Source organism: Plectropomus leopardus, chromosome 17 (assembly GCF_008729295.1).
Source record: "Plectropomus leopardus isolate mb chromosome 17, YSFRI_Pleo_2.0, whole genome shotgun sequence".
Classification (NCBI taxonomy): domain Eukaryota; kingdom Metazoa; phylum Chordata; class Actinopteri; order Perciformes; family Serranidae; genus Plectropomus; species Plectropomus leopardus.
This window is the reverse complement of record NC_056479.1, coordinates 1,407,438-1,431,373: the sequence shown is the minus strand read 5'-3', so window position 1 is coordinate 1,431,373 and position 23,936 is coordinate 1,407,438. Positions and strand designations below refer to the sequence as shown.

At 42.4% G+C, this 23,936-nt stretch overlaps 1 protein-coding gene across 1 annotated transcript in view; it reads right to left on the bottom strand.

Annotated features, from left to right (window-relative positions):
• The window catches only part of prr12b (proline rich 12b), a 47,312-nt gene that overhangs the window by 15,730 nt on the left and 7,646 nt on the right, over nt 1–23,936 (bottom strand). The window contains exons 2-10 of the mRNA XM_042504911.1: nt 19,608–19,765; nt 17,983–18,144; nt 13,121–17,679; nt 9,939–10,145; nt 7,677–7,751; nt 3,563–4,403; nt 2,655–3,268; nt 2,449–2,565; nt 580–713 (exon numbers count right to left, since the gene is read on the bottom strand). Of these exons, the coding sequence (XP_042360845.1) occupies nt 580–713; nt 2,449–2,565; nt 2,655–3,268; nt 3,563–4,403; nt 7,677–7,751; nt 9,939–10,145; nt 13,121–17,679; nt 17,983–18,144; nt 19,608–19,765 (6,867 nt within the window). The remainder of the gene's footprint in view (nt 1–579; nt 714–2,448; nt 2,566–2,654; nt 3,269–3,562; nt 4,404–7,676; nt 7,752–9,938; nt 10,146–13,120; nt 17,680–17,982; nt 18,145–19,607; nt 19,766–23,936) is intronic.

Below are 23,936 nucleotides of genomic sequence, written 5' to 3'. Positions count from 1 at the left end.
TTCCCTGATTGCATGATTGTACCTTTTATATAGAAAGGTGAGGCAGAATGATGGCTTCACATTCCTGCCTTAAACAGGCAGTGTAAAAGGGACCATGGACAAGAGGCTTGTGCTCATGACAGCTAAAGATTTAAACATTACTGTCGTCCTCCTGGTTAATCTGTAAAGTTAGCTATCTCAGTGGTGCTTGGTGAGCTAGCAGTAGATGCACGCCGACTTCTGTGTGTTGATACTGTGTGTAGTTTGGTAGAAAGAAAGTAGTTCCTACATATTGACACATTGCTATTAAGTTTTTCATATATATTTTTTCAGCACTTTGAATTAAGGCAGACACCTTTACAGCAGATATCTCTAACATTCTGCAACTCACACCAAAACAGTTCAGACTGATAAGTTGAACCACAGGTGAGAAGGAAAGTATATATTTTTCATGTTTTTAGTGAACTGTCCCTTAAATTTAGCTTCAGCTCAGATTCATGTAATATTTTCCAGATTGTTTAGTTGTTGAGTTTACCTTCATGGCCCTGCCTCTCTGTGACAATCAGTAACATTTGACAAAAAGTCAGACTGATTTCTTACCTCAGAGTGAGTCCGGCTCTGTGCCATGGCTTTCGAGAACACACTCTGACATAATCTTTTTTGTTGACATTCTCCAAGAACTTCACATATAAACGCTGGTAGCGCATTTTGGCATCACCAAAGTAACCCAGATACTGAAGAGAGAGACATGGGGCATAAGAAGTACAATTTAGTAAAAGTTATTGGTGCATATGATTACAATCTGATTATTTTACAAAGGGTTAAAATGAAGATCAATCAAACAGGCTATGCTTAAATATCCCAGAGTGCAGTGGGAATGAGTTGATTGAATTCTGAGAGTTAAATGACTATAACTGTTCATGTTTTTTATTACCACAACTCTGATTTTCTCGTATGCCTCCATGGTGAACATAGAATCCAAAAAGGTGAGCACTCTTCATTAATTTAAATAAACAAGGACCATGTTTAACAACAGCAAGACTACATCAAAGCATCTGTTAAACTGTCACAACTCATGTAGTACTCACAATCATCCAGTTGTATGCTCAGCACATTCAAAATATTCAAATTTTTACTAAAACATTATCACTTTACTCACTTTTAAACTCTGCTAAGGTACTGAGCCTATGACTGGATGAATGGCCATAGTCACATACAGACCAATATTATCCTATTGTTCCAAATATGAAAATCTGTATCAATAGCATATTGCATTTAAATATTCTGAATTAAGCCGTTTTCCGAATTTAGCATTTTCAGATTAAGACATGTGGTATATGCTAGTAATATTTGGGTTTTAGCAGCATTATTTGGACATGTAAACAGCCAATTCACAATATGTATCTCAACCGGGGCTTTTACTGCAGTTTGCGACACAGCCTGTTTGTTTACAATCAGCACTGTATGTTGTCATGAAGATATTGTACACAAGCTAACTTGGCAACATTTTTTTAGGTTGGGGTAGAGATGCATGCAGAAAAGCCCACATTTCTGGTCAGAAGGAGACATGCTCTTGCTTTAAACTGAATGGAAGACTTGGATATCAACAAGTTTATGAATATGCTCAGCTATTGCAACACAAACCTTTTCAAGGTGAAAGAATGAACCAGGAAGGCTGAGTTTGCATGATCAAACAAGTCCACCACCAGTAGGAAACTTTGAAAAAATCCTACTTTGATCCAAAGATACAAAATGACGTCCGGCTTTAGCAGTTCGAATTTTTTTGTATTTTTCTGCGATAAATGACATGTAAGGACACGTTAATCAGAGTATGCATGGCTCTATGTAAACAGGAGTATTAGTGGAATATTCATTTTCACTAGCCATGTAAACAGTTTAGGAGGAATATTAGCGTTTTCATAATACGAGCAATAAACCTGACTATTTTGTGCATGTAAATGCACTCACTGAGACTGGGTTTATGCTGCGAAAGGTGTGTGAGAGTTTGTAAACATGTTTTTATATAGTTTTGCTGTTGATAAACACGGTCAATGTTTATTTCAGTTGACGAAGAATATTTTGATGTATTTATTTGGGTTTTTTTTAATTTTTTTTTTTAATTATTATTTATTTATTTATATCTTTAAATATTTTTTGCAAACTCCATTACCACGGAGGCATGAGTTCTTAATGAATTTAGTGTAACCCGCAGTGAGTCACTGATACACAGATGGTCATTTTGAGTGTGAAGTTTTCTTTTGAGATGAATTGGATTCTACCATCATCAGTCAAGATGATTTTAGTAAGTGAAGCCTTGGTGTGTACCACTCCACAGCTGCCATCGCGGATTTGTTTTAACCCCACAGAGAGCTATACACCAGCAGTTTTCTGCCTGATGTAGTTTAGTATTGATTATTGATTGAATCTGTGGGAGTCCTGAGTTGAATGTATATCTGAGGGAAAACTCACATTACTGGTTGCACAGAACTGCCTTTGACCGTCTTTGATCTCGGGGCTGAATTTCTGGAGCAAAGCTTTCTGCACCCTCCAGATGGGTGGGGGCTCCCGGCCTGTCTGCAGGGCCATCTGGAGACACAAACACACTCAGTTTATTCCACTAATGTTAGCTTTTTTATTCACCACACATGCCTCATGGGAGCTGCAGGGGGACTCACCTTAAGCATCCCGATGTCCTCCGTTCGGACGACAAACTCGTCCCGTTCACGGAAGATTCCCTCTCCTCCGCTCTCACTGTCCTCCTCCTCACTCTCCCCAGCTATGGCGGCGTCAGCCTGCTTCTTTGCCAGGTGGAGGGAGGTGAGACGCTGGGATGCTGGGGCCTCCTCAGGGGTTGGAGGTGATGGCGGGGGAGAGGATGATGATGAAGAGGGTGAGGAGGAAGCGGGTGAAGAGGGGGAAGCCTGCTCAGCTTCAGGCTCCTGGTCTTGATCAGAGGATGATGGTGGAGGTGTGGTGGATGGAGGGGGGATGGACTGGCCCAATGGGAGGTTGGAGAGGGGTGAGGATGGGATGGCTGGAGGGGAGGTGGAGGGAGGTGGGGAGGTGCCTGCAGTTGGAGCCGGTTGGTAGGAGGAATGCTGCTGCTGCTCAGACAGAGGATAAGTTGGATTTTCCTCTTCTTCTTGTGCATCTTGCTGGACTGGCAGGTGCGAGGGGACGGAGAGACTCAGGGGAGGGAGGGGCGAGGGTGAGGAGTAGGTAGGTGAGGGGGAGATGGACGGTGATGGGGATGGAGGTGCAGGAGCAAGCGCAGGTCCTGAAGGAGAATCTAAAAGACAGGAAGAGGGGAGGAAATAGATAGACCACGTTTTTAAGGTGACATGAAATGACACTGGGATCACATTTTCATCCCATCATTAAGTCTGTTTGTGCACAAGCACGATTTTTAACCTTTTTCTTCTGCAGGTGCAGTTCCTTTAGCGCTGCACTGCAAGTCTGCAAGGCTGTTTTCATGCACTATCTGTACATCTGCCTTTGAAATGTAAAGCACCACCAGGGTTTAAGTGTGCAGAGGGGAGAGACCGTGTTAAAGAAATCTAACAGACAGAAACAGACACATTACCTTCAACCTTGGGAATCTCCAAAATCTGCATCTCAGACATCCTGTCCTCCTCTTCCTCCTCTTCCTCCTCCTGCTCCTCCTGCTCCTCAAGTGCTTCCTGCTGCAGATTCTCTGGACTTCTTATTGTCTCTTCATCGTCCGCAGTCTCCTCACCTCCCTCCTTCTCCTCCTCTGCTCCCTGCTCTGCCTCCCTCTCCTCTGCTTGTTCTCTGTTCGTCTGAGGAGAGACTGACTGTTGCTCCTCCTTGTCCTGTATGTGATCCTGTGTGTATGTGAGCACCTCCTCCTTTCCATCCTCCATGCTGGGGATGAGGGGAGGCATGGCAGGGAGAGGGGGGCTGGACGCCGGCTCCTGGGGTGTGGGCGGGGATAAGGTGGGCGGGGCTTTGATCATGGCAGAAGCCATTGCAGCAGCCAGCGAGTGTGGGGTGTCATAGAGGGCAGAGATGGCAGACGAGATGCTCTTCTGCAGATCCTGGTTTTTACTGACTGAGTCCTCCTCGTCAGAGGAGAAGGAGGGCAGCGTCTCCAGGTTCCTCTTCAGCTCCTCATCCAGGGGCTTGCAGGGACTGGGACAGCCGCTGAGAGCCAGCTCCGCCCCCTCACCCTGCCCTCCCTCGCTGAAAGTTCCTGCAGGTTGCTGTGGAGGAGTTGGTGGGAGGGGAGGAGGAGGCGGGGATAAGGGCCTGATACCTCCCTTCAGAGAGGAGCAAGGGTTCAGGGACTCCTGCTCACCTTCATCATGTCCAAGTTCAAGGCCTGACTGTTTTTTGCCCGTCTTCAGAAAGTCCAGAAAAGAGGCCATGAAGCCAGGTTTGAAGTCGAAAGCTTTCTCATCAGCCTGCAAAGAGCAGAATCTCATCACTGATATGATGATGTCACTTCCTGTCCACTGAAAAGGACAGCTTTGCTCTTTACACTGCAAACTGTGTTCACCAGTAATCTGCTCTCAAGTTCAGTCAACAAGACATTAACTATAAAGCAGCATTCACTGAGTTTGTTTTTTTACCACTAGGTGGCAGCAGAGCATCCTTAGCATAACTTTCACATCATTACCAGAGACCCTTTACAGTATGTTACATTTCTTGTCGAGCCATTGTTCATATATTAGTTGGTGCAGCTTTTAACTACAAAAAGTGTCAGTGCTATGATAGAGTAGTGCTCCCTCTGCTCACTCCATTTTTCACTTCCATCATCAATAAGATGATTAATTCTCAATTAATTGACCGAAATAGTGAGAAAGTCTCATATGATGTAATCAAACATCTTGTTATGTCAAACCAACAGGCCAAATTACAAAAGATATTCAGTTTACTGTCACATAAGAGAGGAAAAGCTCAGAAATCATCAAAATAGTTGCAGCTTATTTCTCTGATTGGCTCGTTCAACTCTATATGTTTTGGTGATGATAAAAAGTGAAATAACATCCAAATGAGTTCAAGATTTTGGATATTTGTATGTAGTTTGGAGATTATTCTTCCTAGCGGGTCTACTACACTGTGTTTTGTTTCCAAATACGAGCTCTTATTTCCTTGAAACAAGGGAACAAGGACTGTTGTTTCACCATATATTTCTGTTATATGTCATGAGATGACATGTTCACTCCGAGCATGAATAGTTAATCTGACTACATCTGCTACATTTTTCATCCTTTAAAAATACTTACATTTTCTCAGTGATATGTTTTTTTAGGCACAAACTTGAACAGCAATCCAATATATATAAGTGATATGAAAATACATCATCAGTACGTCAAGGAAATTATGAGGACAGATTAGGACCACACTAACAAATGCAGAACGTGAAGGTCCATCAAGGAAAGTGACTGTATACAAAATCTGTTACAGATTTTTTCCTTGTCTGCACACCTGAGGAATGCACATTGAATGTGTTATTCACCATGACCAGTGCTTTATTGTACAGCCATACCAAACACGGTGTTCACCTTGACTCTTTTCAGAGCCCTCTGGAGTGCTCTCATATCTAACAATATCTTTCGTCTGAAATTTGTGAGTGCAAAATAAAAGTGAAGGATTTTAACTCACTGAATCATTTTAAGATTTCACTTTCAGCAGCTGAATAAATCCAGGCCGTGGACACTGGGTTATAGACCAAATCACTGACATCACACTCACAACAAAAGTCACTTCCAGACAGAAAACTGACTTCTGTTTGAGTTGCAGTGATATGTAAATCAGCAAACCTATAATTTCTGTTGTCACTTTCAGTCATAACTGTAACATATAAAGAGTTAAATATGGTGTACCGACCTCTCTGATGTTTCTGTTGTGCTTATTTTATGAACTGTGTTGCTGAACTAACATCTGATAAACCAATTCTACAGGAGTGTCAACCTGTTAATGCAAGAGCCTCCCTCAGTGATTAGGAATAGGGACTGTTCTTTTTTAAGGAGTGGTGCAAAACAGGTAAGGTACAGGTAAGGCAGTGGTGGTATTTATGGTGGGGCTAGGGTGATTGATTAGAAAAAAATAGAAGAAAACAAAGTCAACCCCCAACCACCCCCCTCCTATGATAAATAAAGTACAATCCCTAAGGGGGTTTGGGTTAGATTTCAGTAGGGGTAAAACACATTGACAGGAAACAGTCTTCAAAACAATAACCAATACGGATGTTAAGTGATGTCCTGCTGTAGATGGGGCTGCAGTTAAACATTAAACATTTTATCCACCTAAAAAAAATCAATATCAGTTTAAAAGCATGCTATATTTAATACTGTCTCCTCTTTAGCTTCCACAGCAGCTGATGGAGGCAGCGGTACAGCTCTGCTGTTCAGTGGAGTAAAATGACTTTGACTCCCGTCAGTAAGGGCTGTCTGACAGCAAGTTCAAGCACTGAAAATATGGCCTACACTTAGACTGATATTGATTTTTTTAGGTGGCTTAAAACTACTAAACGAGGGCAGATCTTGTGCAGCATCATTTAATCATGTGTACATGACGCAGCATTTTTCTACCCTGAAGTTATTGTAAAATTATCATTGTGATTTGGTCTATACCAGAGGTCGGCGACCTTTACTATCAAACAAGCCATTTCTGGCCCAAAACAAACAAACAAAAAAAGTCTGTCTGGAGCCACAGGTAACACAACACATATAGTCAAACTAGCCTATCAATATTATTAATGGGTGTATATGAGCATTCATTAATATGTTTTACCACTATTTATTATTTTTTGTTACATTAACTTTGCAGTGTTGGTGGTAAATTAATAGATCTATCCATGCACTATTATTATTTTCTATACAAACTATTAACTTTTCCATTTTACTCTGAGACTTCTCCTATCTTGGATTTGGAATCCATAGCTAGTCAAGCTTTTTTGCTTCAGGACCGCCCACCACTTTGAAATTTGGCAAAATTGAGCAGAAAAGGCACCAAGGCCACAGAAATATGATGCATATTTTAGTTCATGAAATGCTAATACATTTTCATATTCTGTGTACAGGCTACACATTTTTGCAACTGAAAAATTTAATTAAAATCTTTAAAAAATAATCTCCATGCATTTCCATATAATTTTTAGTCAGAGACAAAGGAGCCCCTGGAGAGGGGCTAAAGAGCCACATGTGGCTCTAGAGCCACAGGTTGCCTACCCCTGGTCTATACCCTAGGTACAGAGCTGAACAGACAGCAGGTTATACTGTAGGTAATAAAGCTGAACAGACAGCAGGTGGCAGCAAGGGCTCTGCACTGAAAAATGTAGTAACCGTGGCAACAGCTGCCCTGGTAACAGCCATCTCTCTCCTCTCTCTTTTGTCAGTCAGAAAGAACTGGCTGTCAGTCAACTATAACCTCCTTCTCTCCAAACCTCAAATCACTAAATCATGACTGAAAATTAAAACAGAGTGTTTTTGTTCCACTGTAACAGACACCACTGAATCATTTTGTAAATGTATTTTGATCAGATACCTGGAGGAAATGCCACCAATTTACACAGGTACTGGCATTAATTGGCTTAAGTCACCTGAGGTGTGAAGAAGGTGGAGAGAGTGTTGCTCTCTCTGGCAGTGGCTGGAGTTTGAATGGATGAGGAATGAATTATATATGAAGCTCCTGGCTTTGCTCATTTTTGTAGAGGGTATGAAGCAACTTACTGAACTGGAGAGTTTCTGCATAGCAGCCCAGGTTTCAGGATTCAGTGGATCATCCATTTCTTTCTTCCACATCATCTGTGTGAGAATCAGAGAAAAGTGCTTTAAAAACCTCTCCTGCAGAGCTCAGGACAAACTCTCACACAGCTTGTTACATAGAAACTTTACTCTCTCTTTACATGAACATCAACGTTATGTGACTGCTTTCAGATGTTCACAGATGCCTGTTTTTTTTTCAAGATTTATGGTGGCAGATACGTAAAGTCAGGGACACATGTATCCATCTAGATGATATTGAAGAGACCGAAACCTAACCACGCTAACTTGCCTAAATCTCACCTCTGTGATTTTATTTTAATAACATAGATTTACCTTAAGGATGTAACGTGATAACATGTAACATCATTTGTGGGGCTCTAATTTGTACAATCATTGTGTGTGCATTTTTGCATTATCATATGAACTGTTTATAAGGATACATTACCTCATTTATATGGCATTTTAAAACACACACTTACAGAGTGCTTAATGAAATATTTATAGATATTAATTTATCATTTTATTATTGTTAATTCATTGCTAATATCTATAATGTCCATTTGTATTGCCCTTTTTGAACCTGAAACGTAGAATAACTATAAATGAAAGGGTTTTCCGAATATTTCCCCTGAAGGAATAAGGAATAATGTATGAATTTTGAAAATGGATGTAGTTCCCTTTTAGCGAGTAAAGAGTAAAAGGTTTTCAACTCATCAAGCAACCAATATTTATATTTTGCAAATTCTTTGCAGTTGGTGACTAGCGCAAGAGCCCGGAGCTGCTCTGCTATGTTGGTCATTTTGCCTTTACTTTCTGGACACATGCTCAGGTGAAATAATTTCTTGTGATTTAATTGGCCAATCAAGAACATATTGATGGTCCTTACAAACACCTTGGTTGCTTTGTCTACACTATATTAAGGGCCATTTTTCCGCTGCATAGTTCTTACATTGTGATACTAGGCTTTACTGACAGTGAGAGGATAACTGTTCTAATACAAACTATCTGAACTGTGCATCAGTTTGACTTGATTTGGGAATCTGAGGTGTCACTTCACAGTCAAAATATTGACTGCAGATACAGTATGTCTCACTGTTGCTGAGGCAACTACATTTCATTTCCCTCTAAAATGAAATACAAAGTTGAAGCCGTCATGCACAGGTCGCCTGCTGCCATCTCCACATCTACAGCTCCTCCTCCCACACACCCTGACATCAAGAAGTGACAGACCTCAGCCAACAGTGAGATGGAAGCAGCCCACAACTGATGAACTGACAGTTTCCTTACATCATATGGTCTATCTGCACACACACACACACACAGACACACATACAGACACAGACACAGACACACAGACACAGACACACACACACACACACACACACACACACACACACACACACACACACACACACACACACACACACACATCTTTGTCATTTTCCGATTTTTATGGAGAAAAAAAAGCATCTAAGACAATAAGTATAAAATTGTTGACTAACAATCTGTTACAGAACAGCAATTCATACAAAGTTACCTTGTTAAGTTCTATTAATTTTTTTTTTAAAAAAAAGGGTGGGTTGGGGGTAAATAACACACAAAAACATTAAAAAAAATCTTTTTTTTTTCAAAGGAAGCAGCTGATTAATACTAGTAGATCAATAATTAGTGTATTGATACTTTGGATGGATTACTCTAAAGAAATGTATCTAAGCCTCTTTTAGGTTAATATCAGGTGACAGCTTCTACTCTTCCAAAAAGTTTTCCCTTTGATCCCCCTTTGTATTAATAAATCCAAAGTTAATATAATTAGACTAGATTTTAACCTCCGATTCCTTCAAAATATTTAGTTTCGAAGATATTTGTCATTTTGCCCTTCCCCATGTGAAAAAAAGCCACTCCCGTCAAGCTGTTGACCATAATTTGATGGGCCAGAAAATAAAACTCTTAGCTTTGGTCACACATCACACAGTGCCAGTCCACTGAAATTTGCATTGTAAATTCTGCATTGAATTAATGTGAGGATCCTCCCACCACTTAACATTTTAATACTTGAGATGATTACAAATTAATTTATGCTTCAAGATTGTCTGTTTTATCCGAACCAAGAAAAGTTTGGCATTCAGAGAGAAAGTGATAAAGGAGTTTTGCCGGTAAAATTAGTGAAAAGTCACATGAAAACTCTCAGCTTGTCTCTAAGCTTTTCATGCGTGCTCTTTACTGTACCTCTACAGCTTTCTGTTGATGCTTCATCATCTTGTCTTGGTTCACCTCATTCCTGTTGATGTCCATAGCGGCACTGGGTCCTGGACTCAGACCCAGAGATGGTGCAGACCCCACCGATCCATCAGACAGAACCGGCTCGGTGCTGGACAGAGAATCTGTCCTCAACAAGGATTCTGATGAAGGCATGGTGGGAATGGGCAGTTTGATCTGAGAGACAGACAGGTTGGATGGAAGGGTGAAAAGGAAGACATTCACACTTTTAGCACAAAGTTTACAACATCTGATTTGTTGGAATAAATGTAGCTTTGCTACCTTGGATATCTACAACATAAGCGAGTAATCCGAATTGTGTCAGTGGTTAGTTTCACAGAGATATATCACACTAGTCAACAGGCTTGGGCAGTTTCACAGTATTAAGGTATTTCAGAGTATTTAGAAATGCCAAGGATATGTTTTTCAATACTATCATGAATACAGGTGCCCCTCTTTCTTTTAAACTCATTGTAAGTAGTGCACAGCACGCACCACCAGAGTACTTATACCCCTAAGTCTACTAGTCTATAATGCTAAGCATAACTTTTCGTTCATTTCTGCTCCAAGACTTACCTTCTTTTTGGTCAGTCTGTGGTAACAAGCAAGCTTATCAAGAAGTATTGTACACAGACTCAGGGGGAGTAAACACCCCCCCCCCCACACACACACACACACACACACACCCATATATACTGTGTATGCACACATACCTGTTGCCGTTTTCCTGCATTCACTGCCAGCAGCAGCAATGCAGCCTCTTCTTCTCTAATGTAGTATTTCACCATGAATCATTAAAAACAATCATCCCTGACTATTGAGTGAATGATGGTGTTACCGCACCCTGAAACAACTGCACAAAAAAGAAAAAGACTATTTTTAAACCTTAGAGAGAGCCACTGTACTCGTAGGCTATCTCTGAGCTCAGTCAAAACCATTGTATCAATCAATTAGACCTGCTGACAACGGTAAATAAAAAAGAGAGACATATCACTATCTGTGGCCTGCTAGAGTTTTAAAGAGAGCAATAATTGTTTTTTCATCTGTTGTTGCTTCACTTGAATATGCTAGTAAATGAAGCATTTATCTGTCCAGAGCTGATACCAAATCAGTCTTAAAAGGGGAGTACATCAATTTTTTTAAAATTCAAACATGTTGTTCCTATGGTCTAACAAGTCCAAAAACATTAGTAAACATGAACAACTCTCTGCCAAATCCATGAACTAGAATGCTCAAACTCAAATTTGTGATGTCTTCAGGTAAAAAGTCTGGAGCTGCTCCACGGACCACTAATAGTAAAATGTTAAAGATGACACTGAGATCTGCCAGAAGAATGTTCTGAGTATATAGGAACATTTTCTGTTTCAGCACAGAAAACACTACAACAGAATTAAGCTCATTTGGGTATATAAAAAATAAAAATAAAAACATTATAATGTCTATGGAGCAGCTCCAGACTTTAGTCTTGATGACATCACAAGACTTGTCTCTCTGGTTTCTTTTGACAGAGAGGAGCTCATGTAAATGGTAAATGTTAATGGACAGCACTTGTATAGAGCTTTTCTAGTCTTTCCACCAGTCAAAGCGCTTTTACACTACATGTCACATTCACTCATTCATACACACACTGCGGGCCGAGGCTACCATACAAGGTGCAACCTGCTACTCAGTAACCATTCACACGCACTCAGATGTCGCAGCATCGGGAGCAATTTGGGGTTAAGTATCCTGCCCAAACAAACTTTGACATGTTGACAGGAAGAGCCAGGGACTGAACCAGCAACCTTCCGATTGGACGACAACCTGCTCTACCAGTGAGCGACAACTGCCCCATGTTCACAGACAGTGATTGAACTTGCCTAGGCTGTGCAAATAACATATTGGAATTCTTAATTTATGAGGTGTGCTGCTTTAAATGAAATATTTCTTAACAAGAAAGCTTGATGCCAAATTTATACTTCTGTAATTATTACTACTGCAACCGCATGTAGCATGTCATTTCACACATGCGAGTTGTTTGAAAATCCCACCTCCCAGCTTTGATGTCCAATCAAACTTCTGCAGTGCCTGGCACACATTTTTCACCAGGGACAAGATGCAGCTCTGCGGCGTCTCCGCGGCTCTCTGCATGTCCTGCAAAGCATCTCTGGGGCTCTGCAGAAGCTCTGCACAAGCTTTCCCGCATGAGTATAAATTAGGCACAAGTCTGACTACATGCTAACACTAACTCTGAGTTAATGTCTTTCCAATATTAATCATAAAGTATCTTAAAAAAAGCAAACTTGCCAAACTGTCCCCAAAATTCTCAGTTATATATTTGGACTCTACTTTCATGCAAACAGTAATTAATCACCACTCTGAAGCTAAGACGGACAAAACCAAAGTAGCAGTATTAAACTACCTGAATTGTTATTGTTGATCCCATTTTATCTGCAGTATATATGCAGTCAGTATAATCTGTACCCTAGCTGCTGGAGGTCATTAACAATAGGATGAACTGTAATTTGTTCATAGGTGTTTTAAATACTCACACAGTCTATTTGTTTTTACAAATTTGCACAGATTAGCAGATTAGCAGATGCTAGGCTAGCAGCCCATCTCTAATGAGCCTAACAGCATGTGAAAAACACTCATTTGCAACATGACATTGCTTTATTCAGTGTTTTTACAAGTTTAAATCACCTGTTCTGTTTGTTTTGGAGAGGAAGAGACCTCTGTGGATAATTAGGCTCCTGCTTAAAACCTCCAATGAACACTTAAGGACTTCTAATCAAAGGAAGTTTCAGCTGGTTGCAATCTGCAACTCACCACTAGATGCCACTTAATCCCCCTAAATCTTACACACTGGGCCTTTAGGAAACAAAATGTAGATATCATTTCATATTTAAAAACTAAAACTTAAACAATACCATCCAAAGAACTAGAAGTGAAGTTTACTAGATACATTATATTCACACACACAGCATATGTAATCATCATCATCATCTCAGTGTCATAATTAATGAGTTCATTCATCATCAGAACTTCTGTTCTTTTCCTCAGTTCACACAGGAAGTTGATTAATGTTCAAATCAAAGCTAGGATCATTTTGGCCCATTCAAACATTTTAGGTGCGACTATGATTCTTGATAAAAACAGAACAAGATAATTACCTTGATAGGTGTGATTGGATCTGGCTGCTGCTGATGGGACGGTTGCTGTTGTTGATGATGATGATGCTGTTGATGTTGCTGCTGTTGAGTATGCGGTTGTTGGTGAGGACAGGGGACATGCTGTTGCTGATGATGCAGGTGATGCTGTTGTTGTGGTGCTTGGTGGTGGTCTGCCTGCTGTCTGTGAAGTTCGTGTGAATGCTGTTGGAGATGCTGCTGTTGGCTGAATTGCTGCTGTCGATGCTGTTGCTGATGATGATGATATGGGAGGCTTTGTGCTTTGTTCATATCTTGATGCATCTCAACTAGAGCTTCCTCTCTCCTGCCACGCCCTCGGCCCCGCCCACGACCCCGTCTACTTTCTCCAGCCACTGATCCCATCAGCCCCCTGCAGTAAGGAGGCTCTGGAAGAGGACGTATGCGTGGTCTACCTCGTGGGCGAGGAGGGCCTTCACGTTTTGGTTTAGTCGGTTTTCGGCCCCTTTTTTTGGGGCCATCATGGGGGAGGAGCTGTGGAGGGTGTCCAAGGGAAGGGTAGCTGGAGGGGTGGCAGAAGTCCATGTCACCCATCAGGGGACTGAGCCCACTTACTCCTGATGCCCCACCAGCCTTCCTACAACTAGACACCAAGTCTGGGAGCAGGTCAGGAAGGCGTCGACTGTTGAGACGAATATCAGCTGGAACATCAGCTTTATCCTCGTCATCTTCAAATTCGTACTCTTGCGCATAGTTTTTCTTTGTTTGAGGTTGCGGCTCACGCCGCTGTTTGAGCAAGTGAAATGAGCTGGTCTTCAGTAGCTTTTTGGGTCTCGAGGAACAGAATATAGGTGAGGTCAGACCAGGGGTACTTGGACTTCCACCCACCCCTACAGCTCCCATCATCTTGTTGACTGAGCCATCTCCTTGAACGGCTGAACTCAACCCCATCGAGGGTGTTTGGGATTGGATGAGGCCAAGCTGGTCAGTATTCACAGTGGAGGGAAGCTCGTGCGTCTTCATAGAGTCGAGGTCTAAGTGTAGATTGCCATTCCCTGTTCCTGGAAGGCTGTGGCAATACTGTCCATAGCCTTGATCACTGTGATGACCAACCATATCATAGCCCTCTCCTGTTTTTAAGGCCTCCATACCCTCTTGCCCCTGCCCATGGCCCTGGGTAAGGCTTTCTTGAGCAGCTTGTCCTGCCCCAGAGTCCTCAGCACAGCTTGACTTGTAATCAGCTGGACAAAACATGTCATCCATCTCAGGAAAGAAAGAGCGATCTTCATCGTGTAACAGAGAGTCAGGAAAGCAGATCGATGTTAGCGGTGCAAACCGCTGCTGTTGCTGCTGGACTTGATTCTGTCCCACTTTACCCACTGGGCTCACTGTGTCAAACTGATGCTGTTTGAGCTGGTCTAACTGGGAGTGTGACAGAGTTTCAGGTTCTCTTTGTTGGGGCTGCTGCTGTTGTTGGGGGGCTCCCATATTTGCTGCCATCCGGTGGGAGTGTGGGTGAGCTAACTGAGAGTGTGCCAGCTGATGGTGAGTGTGTACTTGCTGTTGATGGTGGGAATGGGGGTGGGCATGGGCCTGTGGCTGGTTGAGGTGGTGCAGGTGTGAGGGGGTGGACAAGCCCAAATCTGGCTCAGAAAGGAAGTCGTGGAGATCTGAGGCTGTTTGTTGGGGATGGTGGTGGGGTGTAAGTCTTTGCTGCTGTCTATGTCTGTCTCCACCACCTCCCTCCCCTCCAGTAACCCCAACCCCTGTTCTGTCCAGAGCTCCTCCACTGCCTCTGCTGTTTGTCCGGGAAAGAGATTGGTCTAGCATGTCTAGTGGAGACACTGAGTTCTGACTGGTTCTAGTTTGATCTCTTGGCGGTGCTCCAAGGCTGTAGTGGGTGTCCATACCCTGGGTCTGGAGCTGGAGTTGCATCTGTGCGGACTGGTTCTGTGGATGGGACTCCACCCCAGCAGGCCCTGCCCCTCCAGCTGAACCCATCATGACCTGCTGGCTCAAAGGATGCTGCTGTTGCTGCTGCTGCTGTGGGGGGGCTTGCGAGGGATCCATCTTAGTGCGAGTGGTATGAGAAAGGACAGACTGCAGCATGTGGGTTTGCTGGGGAGGGTCTGGCGATGAATCTATCAGCGAGAGGGGAACCTGGCTTTGTCGAGCCTGCTGCACATCTGGTGTGTTACACAAGTAGGCATTGTCATTTGCATCTGAAGGCTTCTTTAGCTCCATGTGAGGGTGGCTGTGAGAGTGGGAATGGGGATGGCTGTGCTGAGTGTGCTGAGAGTGCTGTGCGTGTTGAGAGTGCCTAGAGTGCTGAGATATTTGGGGATGCTGAGAATGTTGCTGTGAGGACACATGTGAGGTGTGATGGGGATGTTGGGAGTGTTGATGCTGTGTGTAGGGGTCCCCTCTTCCATAATGGACCACAGATCCCATGGAGTCATGTTGTTGTTGATGCGAGTGGGTAGTATGGGAGTGTGACAGAGAGTCAGTAACCCCTCCTACCCCTCCAGCTGTGGACTTTGATATGGACAACTCTGATTTGGCCTGTTGCTGTTTCTTCTGTGATAATTCCAACTGACTGTTCAAGCTGCTGGCTGCATCACCAATTGCTGTCCCAGGACCCGAACTGCTGGCAATGTTATTGGTGCGAATGACACTCTGAAGGTGGTATCGCTCTTCTGACATCTTGTTAATGTCATAGGTCACCCCCTTGCCTTCCACATCCCTAACTTGTGGGAGTGGCTGGGGTAGTTGCTGAGGAGTGGGGTGATGCTGGGAAGGATGGGGAGTTGAACTCTGGGCATGTAGTAAGTGGTGGATGAGGAAATCATCATCATCCTCTTCTTCATCTTGGGATCGCTCAACTCCCAGCATGTTGGTCTCTGTTTTTGACTTGGGTGGTGTTGAGTGGTAGGACTGGCTCTGCACTTGCCGTGTGTCAGGATAACCTTGTGGTGAGGGCATAAAAGAAGGCGAGAGGATAGATGACAAGTATTTGTTGGCCCCTGAGCCTCCGGGGGACTGTGCAGGGCGAGCAGAAGCAGGAGAGTGCAATCCAGGGCGACTGATGGTAGAATTGATAGAAGGTGAAGGACTAGACTCAGGCATGTGGTAGGAGCTGGTGCCGCCATTACCGACACTAGAGGGTCCGCTGGCGGATCCTGCAGATCCAACTCCACTGCCAAGAGGAGCAGCTCCTGATACAGGTCCACTTACTGCTGATCCTCCAGCACTCCCATACCCTAAGGAAGGACTGCCTGCTCTTCTGAGAGAAGTTGAGCCAAAGCTGGAGTCCCCAAAGACTATCTCTGCAGAAAACGAGCGTCCTCCTGAGCCTATACCAGTGAAGGCCTTCCCTCCAGTACCCCCAACTCCAGAGCTCAGGTCTTGAGCATGGGGTGAGTTAAAGCCTCCATAAGACTGGCTCATGTGTGTAGATGGAGGTTGGTTGGGAGAGTAGGACTGAGCATGTTGCTGGGGAGGGGTCTGGTCTGGGAGGCATGTGCTGGATTTAGCAACAGGTGGAGAACCATAGGTGGAGAGGCATTGTTTGGGTGCTGGCTGTTGAACAAGGTTGGATGACACCACTGGTAGAGGAGGTGGTGCAGTTGCTGACTGAGGTGGGGGCTGCTGACAAGAGGGAGCAGACAAGGAGCCAGTGCTTGTCTTGGAACTAGAAGAGGATGAAGAGGAGGTGGAAGAGGCTGATGGTGGCGTGTGTGGGGTACGGGATGAGGATGATGCTGAGCCTGAAGAGGAGTAACCACTACTGGAACTGGAACTCTTGGCTCCCTTAGTGCCAGATAAGGAGGGGGCTGAGGAGCTGGATGACGAGGATGTGTAGGGAGTTTGGATGATAGGTCGGTATGTCTTGGATTCCAACCGGGGTGAGGGCTTGGGGTCAGAGGATGGGCTCTGCTCCCCCAGGGGGCTGCAGGACAGTCCAGAATGCCGGTGGTGGCTGGCTATCTGCTGGTAGCTCGATGACCCACCACAGCTGGGATATTGCTGTGGGGGGAGTGTTGAGGACTGGGCTGGGGAAGAGCGTTGGTAATGCTTGATCACACTGTCCTGTCGGGAAACTGCCCTCTCTGGAGGAGGCTGGGGCGGAGGTGGGGCTGTGGGCAGCAGAGCTGGTGTGGAAGAGAACATGGAGGCATTATAGAGCTGGGAGGACTGGTTGTGGAGCTGGGAGGACAACAGGTTGAACTGGGGAGGGGGCAGGTGGCAACTGGAGGAGGTGGGAGGGGCTTGGGTCTGTGAAGGGGCTGAGGGCTCCTGGGAGCCCCTGTAAGTGGCACTCTGGGAAGACAGTAAGCGATCAAAGCCCAAGCTGGATTGTGAAGGTGTTTTGATGTGCAGTAGGGGATCATGAGGGGATAGCAAACCATTGGAGGTCGGGCTAAATGTAGGCGTGTCCTGCAGGGATAGTGAGGGAGTGAAAGATCGTCCAGAGAAGGAGCCAGGATGCTGGTATGCAGAAAGGGCTGAGGAGGAGGGGAAGGAGCTGGAGCCAGGAAGTGCTCCTGAAATAAAGAGCTCCGCTGGGGCCGGTGTATGCATTGCTACAGGACACAACATTACATGGACACTGTTAGTTAAAGCTAATCACTACTGAAATGTAACTAATTAGCAAATTTACAATTTCTTTACTTCTTGTATATTTTTGCAAATGAAATGGATACATAAATATATTTCAAAAGTACTGGAAATGAAAACAAGTTATTCTGTAAATTAAATCATTACTTATTATTTCAAACTGAAAATTGTATTATTATGAAATAATAGTATTTTAATAGTAACAAGAACTAATGACACATGAGAGTTATTATGCAAACGTAGCATTATCATAACAGGATGACACTCACCAGTCTGCCAAGAGGGAGTGCGAAACTGAGAGAGGAGGGAGGAGGCAGAGGGTGGCGGCTGTGGACCCCGCGATTCAAGAGCCGAAATCAGATTCATGACGGAAGGGTCAGGACCCGAGGGGCTAGCATGATGGAGGCTGGCGTCAAACAGCCCCGACAGACCTGGTAAGAAACCGCAACCCTCGCTTAATTCTCACCAAAGACTACATATAAAAATGGACAACATGGCAGCTCCAAAAAAGTGAGGCCAAAACATCTCGATTGCCTTTTGGTGGCTGGTTGCAATGCAGGTCATAGAGCCCACCCCTCCCTGTTAGTGAATGGGAAATAGGCCAACCTATGAACTCAAAGTGCATGACTAATCATTTTTTCCAAAGATGTTCTCTGTTTTTTCATGTCATTTTTATTCATTTTTTTATTCATTTTTTTCTGACACAATTGGTTTTAATTAGTTATCTGATGCTATAAAAAGGGGATGATGATTGCCATGTCATGATTGACAGCTATGTGTACCAATTGATGTGCTAGCTATAAACGGTTTAATTTAATAAACAATTTAATAATTAAAAGTGTGCTTATTGTTATTCAATATGATCATACTAAAAATGTTAGAAATGTAATAGCAGCTAAGATTATCAATGAGAAAAGCTATTAGATATCTCCACAGAATTCTGCCCATTTTGACACTGGATCATCTTGATAGTATAAAAACAGCAAGAAAAGAAACAGGTCAACTGAGTAAAAATCCTTTTTAGTTATAACATATGAAGCACATAAATACATAAATAAATTACTAAAATACTTAAAAAACAAGTGGTGTAGGCTGGGAAAATAAATGATGTAACAGCTGCACATCTTTGTAAGGGCATCATGTTGTGGTAGAATAATTCTTTGAAAAAAAAGAGATGTATGACTTATCATTATTATGGTAAAAGAATCTGAGGGGTCCCATGATCTTTCACACCTATATACTTTGTGTGAGGAGGTTTAGGCTGTCTGGTAGATAACCTGGAGACCTTGGAGATGCCACATCTTCATAATAAACATGAATGAGACCTGGGGCCTTATTTATAAACATTGGGTACGCACAAAAAAAGGCATACACCACTTTCTAAGAAAACTTAGGATTTATGAAAAAAAAAAAAACTTGACAAGACAATGTCCACTGTTTTACGGAAACTTTGACCCATGTGTACGCACAGAAACTTGGGAGAGGACAAACTGCAACTCCAACGGCAGGAGGATGACACACAAGAAACATGAAATTGATAACGTGTAAAATAAATCGAAATATTAGCCCTCCCATGTCATTTATGAAGAGTGTATTTGCAAAGACAGATAAACATGAATAAACACCTGTTGATTGATACTTCTTGCAGTGCACACACAAAAACATGATTTAGGACACTAAATACAAGCGAAGATATCTGTTAATGTAAAGGAACCCTTCAAATATGTTCTGTAATTAATAAACAATATTTGCATGTTATGAAATGTATTCTCAAAAATAATAAAGTTAACAGCAGGACAAATTACGTTCACAGCGCTGCCGGTTTTGATGCCTCAGTTGGACAGGTACAAGTGCATACTTTAATATATTATTATCATATATTGTAAATCCTTACCGAGCGTGCGTCCAGCAGCCCCCCAGGCTCCTCCCTGTCTGGAGCTTCCTGGGTGGTGGTTGGTTGCATAGCCCTGGAGGGGGTGAGGGGTGCCGTAGGTCTGCCGGTGGAGCAGCTCTGAGTCTGGATGGGATGACCTGGAGCTCCCATACACGAGGCTGAGGAGCACATTGGTATTAGGTTAGATTAATCCAGGCTTATACACAAGTACACTGTCATATACTGGACACACCACACTGCTGGGCTCACAGTTTTGTACTCAATTTACCTGTTCAGAACATCCACACTCATCAATGTCCAATTCAAATCTCACCAATGTGTAGCATCTCTTCCACTAGCATCTATAGCATTTGTTCCTGATTTCTGAAAAGCCGATTCATATCCCCATCATTTAATGGTCTGATAATCTGATAATCTATGAAAAGTTAGCCTATTAACTTCTGCAAACAAGTCACCTTTTAGGACTTAAGGGGCTCTGTAATAATCAAACAATTTTGACAGCTCACAGACCTGTTGTTCCAAAGACTAACTAACAACCAGTTTACAACATCAGCATCCAAGTTGTAATTACAGTACACTAGCATTTGCAAACAAACATGGGTGCCACAAGTCAGCCAAAGTCTGTGAAACAAGGTAATTAAAAACTAATTTAAAGATCCCCTTTAGACATGCTTTATCACATGTAAATAGTCATTTGTGTCCAATGTGTTTTTCCACAAATATTCAATTACCATGGTAAGATTCCTTAAAATTATATCTATGCCTTCTGCCAAAATGACGTTACTTTTCATTTTGACACAGAATGTGTGCAGCATCACTGAGTCCTTGCTCAGTGTGTTACCGGCACACTTCACACAACCACATCTCACTTGTGCAATTTACATACTGGATCATGATCACCTTAAACTAGCTGTGATGTGGTAAAATGCTGCTGGCACATCCACTAAATCTTAGGTAAAACATTCTCCTAGAGTCAAACTCTGCACATCCATCACTCTGCACTGTAACGCTCAAACATCACAGTCAAGGAGCATAAGAGCATAAAACGTTTTTAATAAGAAGGGATCTTTGATGGATATAGTGTCTCATTGCCAAGCACTGTGATTTTAACCTTTACATACATGGCAACCTCTGCATCAAACCTCTGTCATCAATTGTAAAAATTAATATCTTTTCTATTTCTAACTGTCATCCCACATGATGGTAACACAGCATTATTCCCAATCTTGGCCTGTATGCATGCCAAGATTGGGAATAAGTATGCAGTGTGGGCACTGTTGTGATAAGGGAATAAAATCTCACTGGCCTCCCACCCATGGATGTTGCCAGTCAGTTTCAAAACCACCAGAAAACCCCTCACTTACCCTTTACCACAAACATGGAACCAGTTCCTTTCTGCCTCCTGCACCTAATGTTGAACCATTCAGAGCATTTCAACCTACAATAAATCAGATCGAAACCCAAAAAGTTGGTTCTCTTCTGGAACCAAAATATTTAAGGTTTTTCTTGACTTGAAGTGCAAATTGAGACGATATCAGTGGGTGTGTCTCATTAATTAGACCTCTGCATGTGTATGTTTTTTGGGTAAAACATGTCTTTGATAACACAACAAAAGTTCACCAGTAATCAATGTCACCTGCGAAGCTGCTTCTTCTGTTTACTTCTATTGTGCATTGTGCAATGCCTTCTGCTGATGACACATCCTTGATTACAATGGTTCCATTTAAAAGTATCCTGAACAGAACCAGTTCAAGAACCACCAGAGCTTATTTGGTGGATAAAGGGGTATATGAGGATGTAACATGGCTCTTTGTGCTGGGGGTGAGTTGTTTTCCTTGCCTCACTGCAGGGAGCAGCTTACCTTAAGTAATTATACCTTTAGATCCGTTTAAATTTTCAGAAACTTGACTTAAACTACCAGAAACTACCATGTGCCTTGATGAAAACATATGCATCTGGTCCCAATTATCTCTCCTTGAACACATCTGTGAGAAATGTACATACATCTTCATACATACATACTGTATATGTTCTTCTCCTGTACCTCTAGTCTTGAGTGTGTTTCGTATACTGTTCGTGTATCCTACATTTCCTTTGGGATGAAAACAGTAAGTGTCTATCTATCATACCTTTCAGTGACCACAGGTGGGTGAGGTTACCAACCCCCACTTCATGTTAACACGTAATTTTTACTGGAGCTGCTGAAAAGGGTAGGCAAAGAGGAAGACAATAAAGACGACAACACGACAAAAAAAAACAGCTTTTAACCAAAAATACAATGACTGCTACATAAAATATGGATTGAATGAAGCCGTCAAAGTGACACTTCGAGACAAAACATTCCACTCTTCATGACAACCTCAGTTAACATAGTTGCCTTGAAGGCCTCATACCTCTTGGCTGATAGTATTCCAAAGGCAAAATGATATCTGGGAGAAGTGAGTATTTTTATTCATACGCAAGACATATGCCTGCAATCTACTAACTTACTTTAGTGCATGCTGCACTCTCTGATAACACGATAAAAAATGTGAAACGGCAGATGATGTTAAGTGTCAATTGTTTTTCTTTACATAGAGTATGACTCCATGTGTTATTTGACTGGTTATGATGGATCAAGTTAAGTTAGAGTTGGTTTGCCAATTCCACTGGTGTGAAACAGTCCATGCATCACTGTGGAAAACCAACTGACGGCTCAGTAGGAGTATCGGTTTTCTCTGAAAGCATGACTGAATTTCCAAAACTTCTGTCATGCTTTTCCAAAAATATGATATGTAATTGGTTGTTTCAATTTATCTCTTTTTTGGTAGGAAAAAATATGTATTAGTCCGTTGCATTCTCCCTAGCTAAACCGATCACTTGCGCATCATACTGTATATCTACTTTTTGCATATTTTCCTATAATAGAATAGAATAGTCTTCACTGTCATCAACAAAATTGAGGGTGCTCCCACAGAGCTACCATACACCACAGAAAATTTAAAGGGACATAAGACAATAACAACATACAGGGGAGAGGCAGTGTGGTTTATTAAAAATCTTAAAAATAGAGACATGAAAGTGAGATAAAATATGTACTGCTGAGGTGTAATATACACAGCTAAAACATATACTGTGCTAGTATATACTGAGGAGGTAGTGCAGTATGAACTATATATAAACATGAGTGTAAACAGGGTAGTAATATGAGTATAAACAAGCAATGTATGTACAGGTAATGCTTAATAAACCACACTGCCATATATATATATATATATCACACACAAACACACATTGGGGTATTGTTCTGCTCACACTCACTCAGATGTTAATCTGGTGCTGCGTAGGGACCTTGTGTGTGTGTGTGTGTGTGTGTGTGTGTGTGTGTGCTAAAAAGGGAGGCAAAGGGCGGGGGTAGACATTTGTCCAAAATTAGACAAAAAAGGATAAAGTAACAGAAAGTCAGTCCCTTTATTATATGAACTGTATTGAGTTTGCATGGTGCATGATTTTTTTTTTATTATGTAGAAAATAGGGAGAAAACGACAAGCAAAGGAAAACAGCTGCATGATAATTGAGGGCAGTTGTATGAAACTGTGAAGTTATGCTGAAGTTATACTTGAGGAATTATTGGTATCATGTTATGGATCGAAGCTCAGTGATAGGCCCATAAATCCACTACTGGCCCAACAGGATCGAGTTGAGTTTAGGTGTTGGTTAACAGATATTTAGATTTCGAAGTTAAGACAGCACGGTCTGTTCACCCTGCTGCCATCTGGAAAAAGATACAAAAGTATCTGCTACAGAACCACCAGACTACAGAGCAGCTTCTTTCCCCAGACTGTGAGACTCCTCAACTCCTCCTTCAACACCAAGATGTAGCAGGACTTCAGATCACCTTAAAATTTCATTTCTTCTTAAACTATGTTAAAGAAAAATGAAAATATATCTACCTTGTACCTTGTCACATAGCATCATGTGACCTAGAAAAGCCAAAAAAGCATTTCCTTTGCTGTTTTGTTCTCACAAACAGTTCGTAGGTTTTCCTTCGAAAAATGAATGCACCCAAATTTGTGTATATTCCATGTTTTTTTTATTTCTTTTCTAAGGCTACAATCATGTGATGGAAGTAAACAAGGAAGCAGTCCTCAGTGATAGTGAGGCAGGCTGATGTGGTGGATCCATCACAAAACACCGGACTTCACCCCGAGACCTTTCCACAGAGTAACATGTATGTAACAAAGGTGTTAGAAGCTGTGTGCACTTTTAAGGTATGTCCTCCACATGTTTCTCTTCCTTAACATAACCATGGTAATTGTTACTTTAATTACATTACTGTACATTAAGGAC